Source organism: Zasmidium cellare (genome assembly GCF_010093935.1).
Source record: "Zasmidium cellare ATCC 36951 unplaced genomic scaffold M409scaffold_36, whole genome shotgun sequence".
Taxonomy (NCBI): domain Eukaryota; kingdom Fungi; phylum Ascomycota; class Dothideomycetes; order Mycosphaerellales; family Mycosphaerellaceae; genus Zasmidium; species Zasmidium cellare.
This window is the reverse complement of record NW_022986980.1, coordinates 244,845-261,490: the sequence shown is the minus strand read 5'-3', so window position 1 is coordinate 261,490 and position 16,646 is coordinate 244,845. Positions and strand designations below refer to the sequence as shown.

Genomic DNA, 16,646 nt, shown 5'->3' with positions numbered 1-16,646 from the left:
TGGAAACAGTCACCGCGATCGGGGTTCAGCGGCGTTGACGAACTTTAAAGCTCTGCAAGAGGAGGTGAGGTTGATATCGGGGCGGGTCGTACCGAAGACTCAGGAGGGCGACGGTGACGAGTGTAACGAATCTACGATTCATGTCTCACGGAAAGAGAAACGATATAGAAATGAGCAAGGACAAGATATATCATATCCATTCATCTCACACTACCTAAAAGTTCACATCATGCAGTGCTGTCCTGCAACCAGAAATCGCAATCCTACAGCCCGCTCAAAATGCAAGAAGGGTATCATCCATCATCCATATTCCCACACAACGCCGTGAAACAATGCAACACTCCTCCCCTATCCATCGCAATGCACAGGGACCCGCCCATCATACTACAACCCAGCAATCTTCTTGAACCAACTCTTGCCAGAAGGCGGCATCGCAGGTCTGCCATCCCACGTCCGAACGCCCATGTCATTGAAGCCCATGCTGTTATTAGGCCCAGCATAGCTCCTGCGGCGGTCGTGCGAGCTGCCATCGCTGCTCTTCACATTCTCCCTCTCGCGTCTCCTGCGACGACGTTCGCTATCTTCGTCTGCGTAATAGCTGTCCCGCTCTCGTCTCCGCCGGTGACGGAACTCACGAGCCGTCGTCTCGTCGAGCGGATCGGGTGCATTGTCTTCGGCGAAATGCACCGGGGCATCGATGATGGTGCCCTCGATCGGAGGAGGCGGCGGTGGGTCATCGTTGACCGAGTTGACCCATGAAGCGGTTTTATCGCCGCCGGTCTTGATAGCGTGAGCAATCGGCGCTGGAATCGCGCCACTTTCACGAGGGGATTGCTCACCATTGCGCTTGTCAAAGTAGTCATCAATGGGATAATCAGAGCGGCGACGTGAAGTCCGCGGTCGCTCCTTATCCGCACCCTGATCCACACTGCGGCGCAGCTTGCGCTCTTCCCGTCTGATACGTCGAGCTTCGTCGTCTTCTGGTGCATCCATGTACGATCGTCGACGGTCGGTCTTTGGCTTTGATGCCGCAGCCTCTTCATCCATGCGCTGGCGTTCTTTCTCACGTCTTCGCTCTCGGCGCTCCTCGCGTGCTCTCTCTTCTTCACGAGCGGCGCGATCCTCATCAACACGTCGAGCCTCGCGTTCAGCACGGCGTGCACGTCGTTCCTCCCGTTTCCGAGCCTCGCGCTCTTCGTCCTCCCGTGCAAGGCGTTCTTCTTCCTCTCGAGCTTTTGCGCGGCGAGTATCATCCTTCTCACGTCGTCGAGCTGCTCTGGCTTCATCTTCAGCTGCTTCCCGATCGCGCCTCTCGCGTCTCTCCCTGCGACGTGCTTCCTTGGCTTCTGCGTCTTCGAAATCAGTCACGGGCGCAGCGTCAGTAAAACCGTCGCCACCGGAAGCCTTGCGCGGACGGTTGACTTTGCGGTCCTCCCGTCGCAGACGCTTAGTGTACTCGTCGTCGTAGACAGATCCTCGCTTGCGGCGTGCAGCACCATCCTCGCTTTCGTAGGCCTTGCTTTGGCGGCGATCGGGCGTTGGTCGCGAGGAGAAAGCACCCAAGATGCCGCCCATGATACCAGGCTTCTTCGCGCTGGAAGTAGTGCGCCTGACGGGAGTAGGCCGTTCAACAAAAGCCAGGTCATCAGGTCCAGAGAAGACCTTGGCCTCGTCTGACTGGCGTGGTGCATCAATCATCTCCTCATCATCAGCAGCGCCGAGCCCGCCCGACATGTACGAAGAATGGCGCTTCGTTTTCGATGACTTCTTGCGCTCCTTCGGTTCTGCGATGTCCTTGGCGGAGTCTTCGGGCCCATCAACCATGACAAGGTCATCAGAGTCGAGTGAGTAAGGGTCAGGGACCTTGCGACTCTTTTCTTTGGTAGACTTGGATCGGCTGACACCCATGACTTTCGCGGCCTTCGCAGACATCTCATGGTCATCCGGAGGCGGCGACATCAGACCGTTGTCATCGACGGCGGTCGAGTGGCGACGAGAGCTTGGCTTAGCGGCGGACGACGACTGTCGTGTCGACTTGGAGCGCGACGGAGGCGGGCCACCAAACAGCGAGAATCCACGAGAGGTACTCGGTCGTGACTTCGATTCCTTCTTGACATCCTTGTCGGAGCCAGAAGACTTCGAAGCCTTCTCGAAGGGGTCCTTGGCCGACGACTTCCGCTCTGATTTCGATCGAGTCAGGCCAGCAGGTCGGTCTTTGGAGGTTGGCGACACAGTCCCATCCTTCGAGTTTGAATCCTTCTTGGTTGACGTTTTCTTGGCCGGCGTCGCACCCCAGAAGCCCCACGAAGATGTGCCCTGGTCGCGCACAACCTTTGGTCGCTCCTTCTTGGAAGACCTCTTCTCCTCTGGAGGTGGAGTGGGAAGTTCTGGCGGCTCGTCAGCTGGACCAAGAAGGTCGTCGAAATCAGTCGCAGGCGGTGCCTCAACGATGGCCGGCTCAGTCTTGGACTTGGAGTCCTTCTTGGTAGACTTGGAGGAAGCCTTCTTATCCTTAGACGACGTCTTCTTGGGCGATGACACCATCTCAGGATGGTCGTCGAGAAAGTCGTCAACAGGGAATCCGCCAGGAACGGGAGAGATAGATGGCGGCGGAGGAGGGTCAGCGGGCGCAGGCTCCTTCTTGTCCTTCTTGGAGGACTTGGATGCGGCAGCAGCCTTCTTCGAGTTCTTGTCAGCAGCTGGAGCTGGTACCTCAAAGACTGGCTCAGGTTCAGGTTCTGGCTCAAATGCAGGCTCGCCCCAAAGTGGGGTGACGGAGCTAGCGTCTCTCTTTGACTTCGAGGGTTTGGCGTCGATTGGTGCGTCGCCCTGCAAGGCTTTGATGCGGTCGTGGATGCTGGCGCCTTTAACAGCGCCCTTGGACTTGGACGTCGTCGTTGCTTCTGCCTTGGGAGGCGACATTGCTGACGTGAAGTCCTGTCCTCCAAAAGAGAGATCTGGCATCTTCGGGAAACCGTTCGCCCCCGCGCTCTGATTGGCCCACGGGTCAAGTCCAATTTTATTATTCGTTGCCGCAGCGGGTGTGGCTTTTTTAGATGACTTGAGCGACGAACCCCAGAATCCCCAGCCGTCGGCCTTTTTGGAGTCGTCAAACTCCAGCATGGGATCTGGCTCCGGCATGTCGACGATAGGATCTTCTTTCGGTTCCGATTTCTTGCTGGACTTGCTGTCGACTTTGCTCAACTTGTCGGCGCCCTTCTTCTTGCTGTCTTTGGCATCCTTGGTCTTGGAAGACTTCGTGGTCGGTGGCGGCGGGAGAGGGTCCTCTTCGAAGTCGAGCATATCGTTTGGATCTTCTCCGAGCGCTGCAGCGAAGGCTTCCTCATCGGCCTTGCGTTGTGCCTCAGCTGCAGCAGCCTCGCGTTCGGCTTTCTCCTTCTTCTCGCGTTCTTTCTGCTCTTGCGCAGTCTCCTTGGGTGTTTTGGTCTTCGTGCTGCTGCCCCAAATACCACCCCAGCCAGAAGATGCCTTGTCCTTATCCTTGTCCTTTTTGTCTTTCTTCTCATCTTTGACAGGCTCTGGATCGGGTGCGAGTGGTGCTTCGTCCGCAAAGTCGAACATGTCATCGGCTGCCGTCTTCGAGTCTTTGGACTTCGTCTTGGACAGCTTGACTTCGTCAATTTTGACTGGCTCTGCCACTTTGGCCCCCTTCTTGTCCGTCTTACCCTTCTTCTTGGTAGACGTGGTAAAGCTCCATGGATCGTCAGCTGGTGGTGCTGCCATGTCCAGCAGATCGGCACCTGCAGTGGCATCCGCAGCAGGGTCATTGTCGAAGTCGGGCGGCGTGGGAACGGCCGGCGGTATAGGATCGAAGGCGCTGCCCTTCTTGCCTTTGGCTTTGGCTTTCTTGCCAGTCGTCCACGATGCCCAAGGATCATCTTCCGCAGACTTCTCTTGAACGGACTCAGGAAGCAACACAGAGGCTCCAGGGCTCGGATCAGACACTTCCGTAATGCCCTTGCTCTTATCCTTCTTGCCCGCCTTCTTCTTCGTGCCGGTCGACCACGAATTCATCCAGTCGTCCTCTTCAGCTTTGGGTTCAACCACAGCCTCGGGCATCATGAAGGCATTTTCGATCATCGCAGGTGGTTCGGGCGCTGGGGGGTCGAAAGCATCAAACTTGCCCTTCTTTCCCTTCTTGTCTTTCTTCGTACCAAATCCGCCAAACCAATCGTCGGCTGGCTTGTCGTCAGCGATTGGCTCTGGGATCGCCGGAGGTGGAGGAGGAGCTGGCGGAAGGACTTCTTCGATCACGTCTTTCTTGCCCTTCTTCTTCTTGCTCGTGGTATCGGCCCAACCGCCGCTCAACCAGTCGTTGGCAGCAGGCTCTGGCTCGGGGACAGCTGGAGCGGGAACGTCTAAGGCCGGATCAGCGGGTTCTTCAGACCAGTCGAATCCAAAGCCAGCCTTCTTCTTCTTGTCCTTCTTCTTCATTCCAGCAGTGCCCCATCCATCGAAGGCATCGACGACAGGTTCTGGTTCCGGCTCTGGAGGAGGAGGTAGCTCTTCGACAGGCTTCTCCTCTTCCTTGCCTGCTTTCGCTGCTTTCTTGGCCGCCTTCTTCTTGTCCTTCGCAGACATGCCAAAAGAACCCCACATATCATCTTCCTCCTTCTTCTCTTCCTTGACGGGTTCGGGTTCGGGGATAGGTTCTGGTTCAGGGATAGGTTCCGGCTCCCACATCGACGCGCCCTTCTTCTTCTTCTTGTCCTTCTTGGTGGAGAACGAGGCCCACGGATCATCCTCGGGAGGCTTCTCCTCGACTGGAGGCGGAGGTGGAGGAGCTTCAACGATAGGCTCCGGCTCAGCGACCGCGCCCTTCTTCTTCTTCTTTTTGTCCTTGGAAGACGTGAAGCCTCCCCATGGATCCTCCTCCTTCGGCTCCTCTTTCACGGCGGGCGCGCCAAGATCCAGGCTCGCGTCGCCTGTGCCATCGAGATCGTCGAAGCTGAAGTCGAACGCGCTGGATTTCTTCTTGTCCTTCTTGCTCTTCTTGTCATCGGACGCGAAGTTCCACGACGTGTCCTCCTCCTTCGGCTTCTCGTCAGCCGCACTGCCGAACCCCCATGATGTCGTGCCTGCACCCCATCCACTGCCCCATCCAAAGCTGAAGCCGCTGGACTTTTCTGGCTCAGCCTTCTTGCCTAGTCCGAAGTCGAGATCGAGTTTAGGTGCATTCTTGTCGTCATTGAGATTGATGTCGTCAAATTTCATGTCGTTCGCCGGATCTGCGGGCGCGTCTGTTGTGGTATCGGTCTGCAGGTTCGAGTATCAGTGGAACAGAACACATGGCCACATAACCAAGATCAATCGCGCCGTTGCGGTTAGGAGGTCGCGGTATCGATACGCATGCCTGCGTGAGATTGCGGAGGTCTGAGCTTACGGCAGCCACGCCCCGGAACGTTCGCAGCTGCAGAAAGGGGTCTGGGTCACGCGATTCGCTGAGGCATATTTCGAGCGACAGCCACCGTAAATGAAACAACGAGATCCATCACATACCTTGCCTTTCTTCTTCTTCTTGTCCTTTTTGCCAAAAGACATCCAATCGTCGATATCGTCGGCTGCTGCTGGCTCGGGAGCAGGAGGCTCTGCCACAGGTTCAGGTGGCGTATCTGGTTCGCCCTTCTTCTTCTGCAGGAAGGTCAATACATGTAGTCATGCAATCGCAAATGCATTCCATACCTTCTTCTTCCTGCCGACTGTCGCAAAAGCGCCCCAGTCATCAGCAGCATCTGCATTTGCACCCGCACCAAGATCGATCGTGTCCAATGCAGGCTCCGGGTCCTTTGGCAGTTCAGGCTCTGGCTCCAGCTCGACCTTGCCCTTCTTGCCCTTCTTCTTCTTGCTAGCAGTTGTAAAACCACCCCAACCATCCTCTCCACCAGCATCAGCAGTCGGAGGAGGTTCGACTGGCGCTGGTTCAGGCTCGATTGGGAATGGGTCTGGATCAGCTTTGCCCTTCTTCTTTTTCCCCTTCTTGCCCACAGTCGCAAATGAGCCCCACTCTGTAGCAGGTCAGCTATCGCGACGCCTTGATAAGAGTACCTTAAAAAACATACCATCGAGGGCATCTGCTTCGCCAGCGCCAGCGCCCGCAGCAGCTTCGTCTTCAGCCTTCTTCGCTTCTTCCTCCTTTTTCTTCTCTTCTTCCTCTTCTAACTCTTCCCACGGGCTCTTCCTGTAGTATGTGTTAGTCTGCGACTCTCGCTCCATAGATGATCCACACTGACTTCTTGTTCTTCTTCTTGCCCTTTTTGCCAGTATCCCACCAGTCTTCTCCATCGTCTCCACCTCCTCCGCCGGGAGGATCCCCACCCCCATCACCTCCTGCACCGGCGTCTCCATCACCGTTTCCCTCTCCGCCTTCTCCTTCGCCACCTTCCTTCTTCTCTTCGTTGTCGCTGTCTGCCCACTTGTCACGCTGCGCAGCCTTGGCGGCTTTCTTCGCCTTCTTGTTCGCGTGAGACCGAACATTTTCAATCTGAGACAAGTCGACTTTTACATCAAATATGCTTCCCAGCAGCTGTGTTGGCCGAGCAGACTTATCTGTGTCTATGCAAGCCTCGGTGACAATTTCCACATCTTTGAGGTCTCGTGCGATCGCGCAACTATCCGTTGAAGTATAGTCCGGCGGCAGATCTTGCAAGCAATCCTCATAGCATGGTGGAGCGGCAGTCTGAAGAACATGGTTTTGATAAGGTCTGAAGAGGTCGCGTGCTACGATATCTGCCTCGTTCGCCGGTCGCACGGATCTCTCGCCGACATCACCACTCTTACGCCTCGCATCCAATCCATTAGAGCTTGTCACATTCTCCCAAAACCCGACCAGGGCTTTGATACGCGTCTTCAATCCATTTCGATCACCCCGTGGAAATTTCGGTGGCTGGATGTCGCGTCTGGGCGATTCGAGGGCAAGGGGATCTTCGCGATACGCTGCGACAGAGACTGCCATTGAGTTGGAGCGACCAAGTATCGAAATCGTGCGACGAGGCTGATATCATTGAAGGCGGTTGGAGCTGGGCGAGCGTGGCAGGGTTCGCGTCGAGCTTTCGGGAAATGTTGGTATTAGGTCGATGGGAGGATTATGCCTCTCGCACAAGCAGGATGGGTGGGAATGGTGAGATGGTAGCAGGGAGGAGGCTGTGTGCGCCAGAAGACACGGGATCCAGGAGAAGTCTCGCAGATGGGTGGTGTCGCTGTTTTCCGGGGAGAAGCAAAGACCCCCTGCAAAAGCCAGGAGGCGTTTGTGTATCGATTATCGGATTGGCCAGAGCTGAAGCGAATTGGTGAAACAGGATGCCGTCATGTGGCCGTTGCGCTACTGATCGCCAGCAACCACCTCCAGCGACGGCAGCAGCAGAAAGAGGCGTGGTTGTAGTAGTAGTATAAGTAGCGAAGATATCTCGCTCAGCGGTATATAGCAGCATAGGCGGAGACCGGGACTGGCAGCGCTGCACCGCAAGATTTTTCCCACTGGCGCTGCCGAAGACACCACGCTGCAGCAAGCAGTGTACACAGTAGTGCGTGCCTCGTGCAATGCACAATCACCTGCGCAACATGGCCCTGCTCGCACTGGCGCCGCCACTCACAGCGCAGTTGCCCGCCCAGATGACAATTGCGCGCTGGCGACCAGCTTCACCGCCATGTCCTGCTGCTGCTGATTGCTGGAGCGCCGGCAGGGCCTGCAGGACGGCGAGCAGAAGGGTCGCTGCCCGGCTGCAGCTAATCCTCGACGCAGCGCTGCCACTGGACGAGCTCGAGGCCGAGTTGAGGATGGTGAGATGGTGTGGCAGGCTGCAGTAGCTTCCGACCTGCCCGCTCGCCGAGGCGTGGAGCTCTGCAGACAACACCTCCCAAGAGGCCAATCGGGCACTCGATGATTTGGCTGTGGATATTGCCCGCGCTGGCAGCAGGCATGACCGCCTTTGTGACGCCAGAGTGGAAAGTATGCTGTTGGGGAGTGGACAGCTGGCGATTGTTGTGAAGCATTGGTTGTGGTATATCGAATGGGTGGGGGAGACAACGGTAGCGAGAGACTCACGCGTAGAGGGGAGAACCGCCCAATGCCTCAACCGCAGCTGCCAAGACGTCGTTGGCAGTGGAATGATCAGTCTGATGGGGACGTAGGGATGAGATTGTCCGAGGAGAGTAGTGCAAGAGGAAGTGATGTCGAGGACTCGGCAAGTAACAGACAAGAGAGGAAAGCATGAGACATGTCTCGGTGCCCGACCAGGAAGCATCGACACAAACAGTTCCAACACTCAAACATAATTTTGCAGAACAGACCCTGCAGATGGTTGAACGGAAGGAATTGCGCAATGGTTCGGGACGGGGTTGGTTGCGCAAAAGCTAATCTCATCGGAGTCACGCCAGGTCAGTGGAAAGGGCAAGAGGGCATGTGATCTGAGACGGTGATGATAACAAGCGCTTTCGTACTTCTTGCATGTCATCTGCACCTGCATGCTTGGGTATTCTGGGTGAATGCTCCTAATCGACTGCGCCTGCAAATGCTTCAAATGCCTCGTGTGTGTCGAGCCTCTCGAGTGCCCTCCATTCCATGCTTTCATAGTCGTCAATTCATCGCCATCATCCTCTACCTGCCCAAAACACCCTTCACCGTGCCGTCCAGCTCAACCGTACCCTTGATAGCCAACTCGTTGATATCATTCGCGCCGCTGCCCTCTTGAAGCCAACGAGCTAGTAGATCGTTCGACTCCTTGGGCTTGACATCCGGCGAGGCAGTTCCGACCGTGATGTGGGCCATCTTGTTGACAGTAGTGAACTGCTCGCCTTGTGCATCGAATGGACTCAACCGCACCAAGAATGCCATGATACGGTTGTCCCAGATCAAGCGCTCGAGACGGACCTTGCACATGCCGAGCTTGGGATCTGGAAGGACATAGTCCCGCTCAGGGGTTGCTGCTGATGCCTTGGCATACAAGTCGGAGAGATGCGCCCACTGGTCGGGATACTGGTTCGAAGTAGCGCGGTGGATGAGGGTGACGTGGAATTCGGCCTGGACTCGACGTTGAGCCTTGAGGGTGTTGTACATCCTTGCGATATCGGGAGATACCTCACGAAACATGGAGTCGAGGATGGATGTGACCTGCGAAGGAGGAACTTGCACAGCAAAGTATTCGAGCTTGCGCTCCTTGGGCTTTGCTGTACCGTTCGGTTGTGCCTTGAAACTATTTCCGTGCTTGTTGACCTTGTTTCGATCATCGCGACCCTTGATCTCGTGCTTGATGTCGACCTGATAGTCGTTCATGGCAGCCTCAATCGCAGCGTCCATATCGTCGGGGCCAGGCATCTCTTGATCGCCAAAGAGCTTGGGATACTCGGTGTACAGGCGGGTGACTACCGTCTCCAGGTTGGCTCTCGAACTCGAGGTGGGATCCAGGTCAATGATCAAGTCAAAGCCATCGTCTGGCGAAGCCTCAGGGTTGACAGGTTCGAAGCGGCCCATGAAGCCTTCCATGATACCGATGATTTCCTCTGAGCCTTTGCTGGTGTGAATAGTCTGGTGGTTGTCGCCTCGGCTGAGTACTCGATGTCGCAGAGCATTGCGAATGTTATCGTAGTTGTCGCGGTCATGTACGAAGTGGAGAGCAACGAAGCGAGCGTTCGGTACGACCTTTGAGACATCCTGAATGAGCTGCTGTCGCTCGCGCCGCTGATGGTTGTTGCGATCAGCAACCATTGCAGGGTGCTCGGCTAGGCTTTGGGTACAAGCGTGCGCAAATGCGAGTGGCTTGCCCTTTCGAACCGTGATGTTGTCGTTCTGAACGTGGCCCCAGCCGAAGAGCTTGCACAGTGCCAAAGCCACTGTTGTTTTGCCACATCCGATTGTAGCAGCAGGCACCAGGACGATGTCGCGGGCGACAGCATCGTTCGAGACCTCACCGTCCTGTTCCTCTTGTCTGATGATATCCGAACCCTTGAGGCCGACAGAAGCGAGGAAGTCGTCCCGCATCTTGATGATACCGTGGTTGGCGTTGTAGGCCTTGGCCAGAGTAGGATTCGCATGAAGCTGTCTACGGGCGAATGTGAGATACTCCTCGGTGATCTTCTTGTGCTTTTTGTACTTTGGCTCGCGGCCTGCGATGACAGCCTTGGTGCACTCACGCCACTGGCGGTACATCAAGTAGGGTTCGTCGAACTTGTACTTGAAGAACCAATCGTGCCAGACACCAGTGTTCGCCTTCGACTGGCAGCGGATGACGAAACCTTCCGTATCACGTCCATCGTAGTTACCAGTCTCTGCGATCCGGTCGAGGAAGCCTTTGACGTTGTGGATGCCCTCTTCTGTGATGTATGTGGTCTTCTTGAAGCCCCATTCTTCCGCGAAGCGATCGACGAGGTTGTGTGGGTAGGTGGCGAATTCAGGTAAGTTGAGATTGATGCCGTGAAGATACAGTCCAGCAGTCTCGGGAGTGTACGCGAGTACATGCTCCTCAAACTCGTCGTCGCATAGTTCGGCCACTGCAGTAGCGTTCATCTCTCTCAGTCGTGCTGCGAGCTGTTCCTTTGTCCTCTCCACACTGGCAAGATGCCGCTCCACCCACTTCTCACCTGCTTTAGCATGGCTGACTTCAGTATCACCTCGCGATCCTGTCGAGTGTTTGCTGCAGACCAAAAGAGTCCCGTCCTCGAGGCCGCCCAAGAAGATGATGCAGCCATTCTCCTTCACACTCAGTTCATAAGGCCCCCGAATGTTGGCTTCAACATTCTCCCACTCAGTCTCGCGAACTTCACCGTGATTGAAGAACTTGTCGTAGCCTCTGATCACAATCTCAGGGTGCCCTTTTCGGTCCGTGGTAGTGAAGAGGCCTCGGGCGTAAGTTGGGAGATTGGACTTCTTGTAGTCCCAGTCTTGCATCTTCCACGAGTCGACCTTGATGTCGGATCCATCGACATCGAAAGTGTTCTTCTTGCACGAGAAGCCGCCCTTGCCCTTTCCTCGTCCTTTGTTTGCCTCGAGGCCACGGAGCATCTCGCCAACCTCGTGGCGGTCTTGCGGCCGATATGGCGCTGCTTCCGCCATGATGGATGTGTGATGTCGCGGACTTGGTGTTTGCTTGTTTGTGGCCAGACTCAAATTGTATCTGAGGTTTCCTGGATGTTGTCACGGTGGTGTGTTGTTGAAAAGGCTTGCAGCGAGAATGCAAACAAGACAGAACTTAGTTATAGCTGACGTCCTGAGGCAGCGACATTGAGTCACTGGCAGGAAGCAGACACCGCGCGTGACCTGAGAAGGCGGACTCCAGAAGTGAATATTCTGTCGCCGTGATGAAACAGTCAGAATTGGAGGTTGGCTGTGAAGCTTTGTGGATTGTGGCTGTTCAGCCGTGGAGTCAAGAGTGGCTGTGCAGTCATCGCCCATCAATATCGTACCCACCGTGTCTCTTATGTGAAGTTGTGGTATTGAAAGTAAGGCCGCCCAGTGGCTGCGCAGTGAGAAATGCTTGTCAACATGAACTGATGCCATATCGCTGCGATGACTAGCTCTCGCCAATGGCTACGCTATACAAAACTCCAAGACAAAGCCTCTGTTCATAGCGCTTGACCAACGAGGTCTGGGTCGGACCAAAGCTATGCAGTCAAGGACCTGTGCGTCGCTCGTCGTGCCCAAATGTCAAGCCATCCCACCACTCTCCGGTGCTTCCACCGAGCCTCCCTTCTTGTTCGTATCCTCACCGTCCGCAAGCTCCGGCACGTCCTCATCATCCTCATCGTCCTCATCGTCCTCATCGTCCTTAACCGAAGTCTCCGTCTCCAAATTCTCCTCCTTGGCTAGGGCGTAGATCGGCTCGAGACCAGCTTTCTCCGCAGCAGCCTTGACAATGTCCTGGATGTCCATCTCGTCCCAAGATCTGGCCATGACATGAACCATGTAAGGGCTCATGTGATCCATCAGGTCGCTCTTGTTCTTGAGCCGCCTCAGCTTGCAGGGGCAATCGAAGTCGAAGAGCTTGTCGTGCCTGCCAGGGGCAGTCAAGAGAAGATCGCTTGGCTCGGCCTGTAAAACGTCAGTGACTCGAGTCAGCGATACATGTGAGTGTTCTCAAATCTTACCTCCTTCCAGATGTTGGTAGACCACTCCTCGGGGAAGTTGTCCCGGTGCTCGAAGTTCCGAGCACACAGCTTGGTGGAGCACGTACCATCATGAGAGATGATAGAAGTGTAGATGCGGTCGTCCGCCATGAGTGTGTCGAGGAACTTGACGATGAGCCAAGCAGGTATGTCCTCGCACCGGCATATGCCTCTGGGTAGGACGAAGGTGAGATACGCTCGCTGCTGCACCTGCCACCACGGCAGCTTCTGACCACAGGTGCCGGTCTCATCGATCGGGCCCTTGGTGCAGGCGGGCTGGGACATGTAGGTGTAGATGCCGTAATCGTGGAGGGCGAGTAGTCCTGGAACGAGAGGGATCGTCTCGCTCTGGATTGGGGCCATGCAGTGCAGCGTGATCTCCTGCAAGTGGTTAGAGAGTGTTCGGGTGAGGTCTAGCTGGTGTTGGGAGTCTTACATTCTCTCCGCGCAAGTAAGCACGATTGAGGTCGAGGATGTGGGCCCACTTTCTCGCGTAGTAGAACTGGTCGAGCAGTGCGCCATCCTCTTCGGAAAAGAAGCCATCTAAGCGAGCGGCGGTGCGTTCTTCGACTGTCTTGAGAGGTAGCTCAGCCATGTGGTCAGAACTAGTGTCTCCCTCTTGGTGATGGTCGTGGGTATGGCCGTGGTCCAATATCATTTCGCGGAATGCCTGCCTCATGGCAGGCAAATTGGGACAGTCCATGATGGAGTGTCAGACGGTGTGTTGTGCGTTGTGTCGATCAGTCTGTGAGAAGAAGTGCGAAGGCGGAGAGCAAACGGACGACAAACTTGCGCACGGCAAATTCCAGTCTTGCGCGGCGCCCAGAACTCGCTGGAACTGCAACGAAAAGCCGGGAACCAGTGAATTGAACGCCTCGCCTTGCGTTTTGAGAGTTGGCGGGGGGGACAACAGATTTCTGACTATAGATCGCATGTGATGGGGATGCCGGCCTCGCGTCCTCCAGGAGGGTTTGAGGGAAGTCTGAGGGTGTCAACATCTGCGGCGAGTATCAGAAGCTTGTTCAAACGTGCGAAGGGAGGGACAACAAGATTCTTTTGAACTGACATGGATGTAATCCTTCCTCATGAACAATAACGCCTACTGAGCCCTCCGCACACCTCGATCCATCCTTTTGAAACACCACAGCGCCTTCGCTAATCCAAAGTCCCATGTCCATATGCATCATCATTCATAATCCATCGTTCTTCTGCCCACCAAACGCCTTCGTGTCCCTACTGGGATCTCAATACCAATTCGCCTGCCTCCTACCAGCCCCCGCCTTTTGATGCATGAGCCGCGCGACACGCTCCTGGTCCTTAAACTTCCGATACTCGCCGTTCCACGTCTCGAACCAGTACTGTATGTCATCTGCCACTCCATCCGGGCCCCGCGTGTACATCCATAGCGCGAGAGCGGCCAGTCCACCCCAGAGCACCACGCGCCGGACGAGACGCGCCCAGAAGAGCACCGTCTGGTAGAGCATGTCGAGGATTTTGAGGGAGACGAGGACGATAATGAGGAGGAGTGCGATGGTCGCGAGGTCGGGCTTTTGCGAGATTTGGTCCACGAGCGGGACGATGTAGGATTTGATCGTGGAGATGGCGCTGAAGGCCTGTCTGGCGTATGGGAGAGCTCCGGCGTGGTCGCCCATGGCGTATGCTACCCAGTCTGATATCTATGTTGGCGTGGATCCTTTTCCAAGTGGTATAAGCACGTACCTTGTACCATGTCCATGTTATATGGATGCGGCGTGGTGTGATGACGTTTTGGTAAGGTCCCGTGGATGTTGAGAGCGTGTCAATGACGCTATGTTCGAACAAGGCGGTGGGAGTAGGAGTTCCTGGAGTGGGAGGATGTGTTCGCTTTTGAATTGGGAGTTGAAGTGAAGGTGTAGCTGTCTCAGATGTCTCAGATGCTGTGGGGCAAGCAATCACCTGCACCGCCACAGCAAAGTCTAATTCGACGCGATCTATTCACTTGTAACATCATCACGAGACAACAACATGCCATGACGGATCACTACGTCGGGCAGCGCCTGAGTCTCAAAGGACAGCCCTATACTGTGCAATATGTCGGTGCTGTGGCAGACAAACCCGGCATCTGGCTAGGCGTGGAATGGGATGACCCTGAACGAGGCAAGCATGATGGCACTCACGATGGGAAGAAGTACTTCGAATGTACGTTCTATTGATTCCGAGTTGGGCGAAGATCAGATTTTGGAACTTACAGTACAGGCAGAAATCCTTCTCCTAGAGCAGCGTCCTTCCTCAAGCCAAGCCAGCCCTGGGACAAACCCAGGACGTTTCTTCAAGCACTCCGGGAGAAGTACATGCCGGAAGATGCTGGAACTGGAGCAGAGATCGTCTACTTCTCGACCAAGCAAGCCGAGGAAGTCGGTTTCGACAAGTTTGCTCGACGACAGGCCCAGCTGCAAGGCATCCACGTCTTGGTCTTGGACCGCATGCAGATTCGTGCAAGTCGGGACCGTGAAGAAGATGAGACCATCACGAACTTCTGTGCGAACGTCACCGAGCTCGATCTGAGCGGTAACCTCTTTGGGTCCTTGGACGAGGTCGTTCGCCTTGCCGGCTTGTTCCCAAAGCTTTCGAATCTCAACCTCAGTGGCAATCGCCTCGTCGTTGGCACTAACGCTGGTGTGCTTTCTACTGTCCGGATACTAGACGTTTCAGACACATGGCTAAACTGGACCAAGATCATTTCGTTGACAGAAAGCTTCCCAAACATTAGGAAGCTCGCTGCGGCAAGAAATGGACTTAGTTCAATCTGCCCTGGCTTGCTGCCAGCTGGTGTGCAAGATCTTGACCTGTCCGACAATCTCTTCTCCAGGCTGTCTGATCTGAGAGATCTCAATTCTTGCCCTGCTCTGCAGACACTGATTATAAAACGCAGTCGTGTGGAAGCAGTTCATACATCAGAAGATGCCGGCTCTTTGAGCGAGACCATCCAAACGCTTGATCTTGCCCACAACGCGGTATCGTCGTGGTCATTCTTCGACTCATTGGAGGGCGCATATCCTGCTATAAAGCATCTCATAACGACCGGCAACCCATTATACGAAGGCCTACGATCCGCCGAGGGCAAGCCACTTTCCACACAGGATGGTTACATGCTCACAATCGCTCGGCTACCGCAGCTAAGCATGCTAAACTACAGCAAAATCACGGAGAAAGAACGACTGAACTCCGAGACCTACTACCTGGGTCAAATTGCCGCAGAGATAGCCAATCACCCTGTCGGAGACGAGGAAAAGGTCCTTCGCCGCCACCCTCGATGGAAAGCCCTCTGCGAGGAGTATGGACAGCCAGCTATTCGACGTGTGCCAAGAGCAGACGAACTCGACCCAAACAGTCTGGCCGCACGATTACTGAATGTCACCTTTGAACTCGCCCCACAAGCATTCCCTCATTCCTCTACGCGCACCTGGCAGCACGAGATATCCAAAACCCTCAACATCTACTCTCTCCACGGCCTTGTCGGCAAGAAACTTGGCATAATGCCGCTCCAGCTTCGCCTGGTCTGGGAAACAGGAGAACGAGATCCCTTGGGTCAGGGGGATGCGCATGGCGGGCCAGAATGGTGGGACAGCAGTGACGAAAGCGACAACGACGGAGCCATGGACGCAGGATCGGTCTTGAGGGAGGTCGAGCTGGCGCCTGGAACTCGAGCCCTTGGTACTTATATCGAAGGACGCAAGGCACGAGTCCGAGTCGAGCTACAGGGCGAATGACATGGAACGAATTCGATGATCGTCTGTCCTTTTGAAGAAATGTCTGTACAATTACCTGGATTACATGTACTTGCCAGCAGTGCTGGCGGGCCAAACCTGAGTTGGCACAAAGATCCTTTCCCGTGTTCAAAACCAAACTCCCAAGCGCCCAGAACGTCGTCATTCGTCAACTCACTCTGCAGATCCAAGGTTGGCCATACCACAACGTGTCCCTTCAAGCAACATTCCCAACCATCGCCGCCCTCCGCGCCAGAGTCCCATTCCCACCCAAACCTCCCAAAAGCTTCGTCAACGACCCAAGACCGCCCAACGAGCTCACACCGGGCAGCTGCCTCGCCTGCTTGACGCCGCTGCTTCCTCCCAGTCCACCAAGAAGTTTGGTTAGGGAGCCCAATCCGCCCAAAGAGCTCACGCCAGGTAGTTGCCGTACCTGCTTGACGCCACTCTTGCCGAGTCCTCCCAGAAGCTTGGTCAGGGATCCCAGACCGCCCAAAGAACTCACACCTGGCAACTGTCTCGTCTCCTTGGGGCTTGTAGTGGGCTTGTTGGAGATCTGGTTGCGTGCGGGGGCGCGGGCTTTGCTTGCTGTGTTTCGTACGATCGCGCGAGAGCTGGCGGAGTTCAGATCGTTCATGATCGTGTTGGCGACGCTGTTCTTCGACTTTGAAGCTGCGGAGCGCTTCCTCAAACTCCGTCGAGCAGCCTGCTTCGCAGCGCGTCGTCGCCACAGAGGCTGTGGGGTCTGCGCGCTGTCTGCATGGACATCCTTAGGAGCGTGAGGGT

General features: G+C 55.5%; 5 protein-coding genes across 5 annotated transcripts; 1 reads left to right on the top strand and 4 right to left on the bottom strand.

Annotated features, from left to right (window-relative positions):
• Window positions 1-384: 384 nt before the first annotated feature.
• On the bottom strand, window positions 385-6,973 carry M409DRAFT_27329 (uncharacterized protein; the record flags this gene model as incomplete). The annotated part of the gene is made up of 5 exons (XM_033808531.1): window positions 385-5,277; window positions 5,521-5,652; window positions 5,704-6,026; window positions 6,081-6,199; window positions 6,252-6,973. The coding sequence occupies 5 exons, from the start codon at window positions 6,971-6,973 to the stop codon at window positions 385-387; spliced, it is 6,189 nt and encodes a 2,062-aa protein (XP_033663214.1).
• Window positions 6,974-8,614: 1,641 nt separating this feature from the next.
• M409DRAFT_69216 (uncharacterized protein) lies at window positions 8,615-11,065 on the bottom strand (the record flags this gene model as incomplete). Its single annotated transcript, XM_033818183.1, has 1 exon — window positions 8,615-11,065. One exon carries the CDS (start codon window positions 11,063-11,065, stop codon window positions 8,615-8,617), a length of 2,451 nt encoding a protein of 816 aa, XP_033663213.1.
• Window positions 11,066-11,427: 362 nt separating this feature from the next.
• Window positions 11,428-12,817, bottom strand: M409DRAFT_27327 (uncharacterized protein; the record flags this gene model as incomplete). Its single annotated transcript, XM_033808530.1, has 4 exons — window positions 11,428-11,468; window positions 11,671-12,040; window positions 12,097-12,495; window positions 12,551-12,817. The coding sequence occupies 4 exons, from the start codon at window positions 12,815-12,817 to the stop codon at window positions 11,428-11,430; spliced, it is 1,077 nt and encodes a 358-aa protein (XP_033663212.1).
• Window positions 12,818-13,358: 541 nt separating this feature from the next.
• Window positions 13,359-13,849, bottom strand: M409DRAFT_27326 (uncharacterized protein; the record flags this gene model as incomplete). Its single annotated transcript, XM_033808529.1, has 2 exons — window positions 13,359-13,783; window positions 13,834-13,849. The coding sequence occupies 2 exons, from the start codon at window positions 13,847-13,849 to the stop codon at window positions 13,359-13,361; spliced, it is 441 nt and encodes a 146-aa protein (XP_033663211.1).
• Window positions 13,850-14,123: 274 nt separating this feature from the next.
• On the top strand, window positions 14,124-15,863 carry M409DRAFT_27325 (uncharacterized protein; the record flags this gene model as incomplete). Its single annotated transcript, XM_033808528.1, has 2 exons — window positions 14,124-14,292; window positions 14,350-15,863. 2 exons carry the CDS (start codon window positions 14,124-14,126, stop codon window positions 15,861-15,863), a joined length of 1,683 nt encoding a protein of 560 aa, XP_033663210.1.
• Window positions 15,864-16,646: the final 783 nt, after the last annotated feature.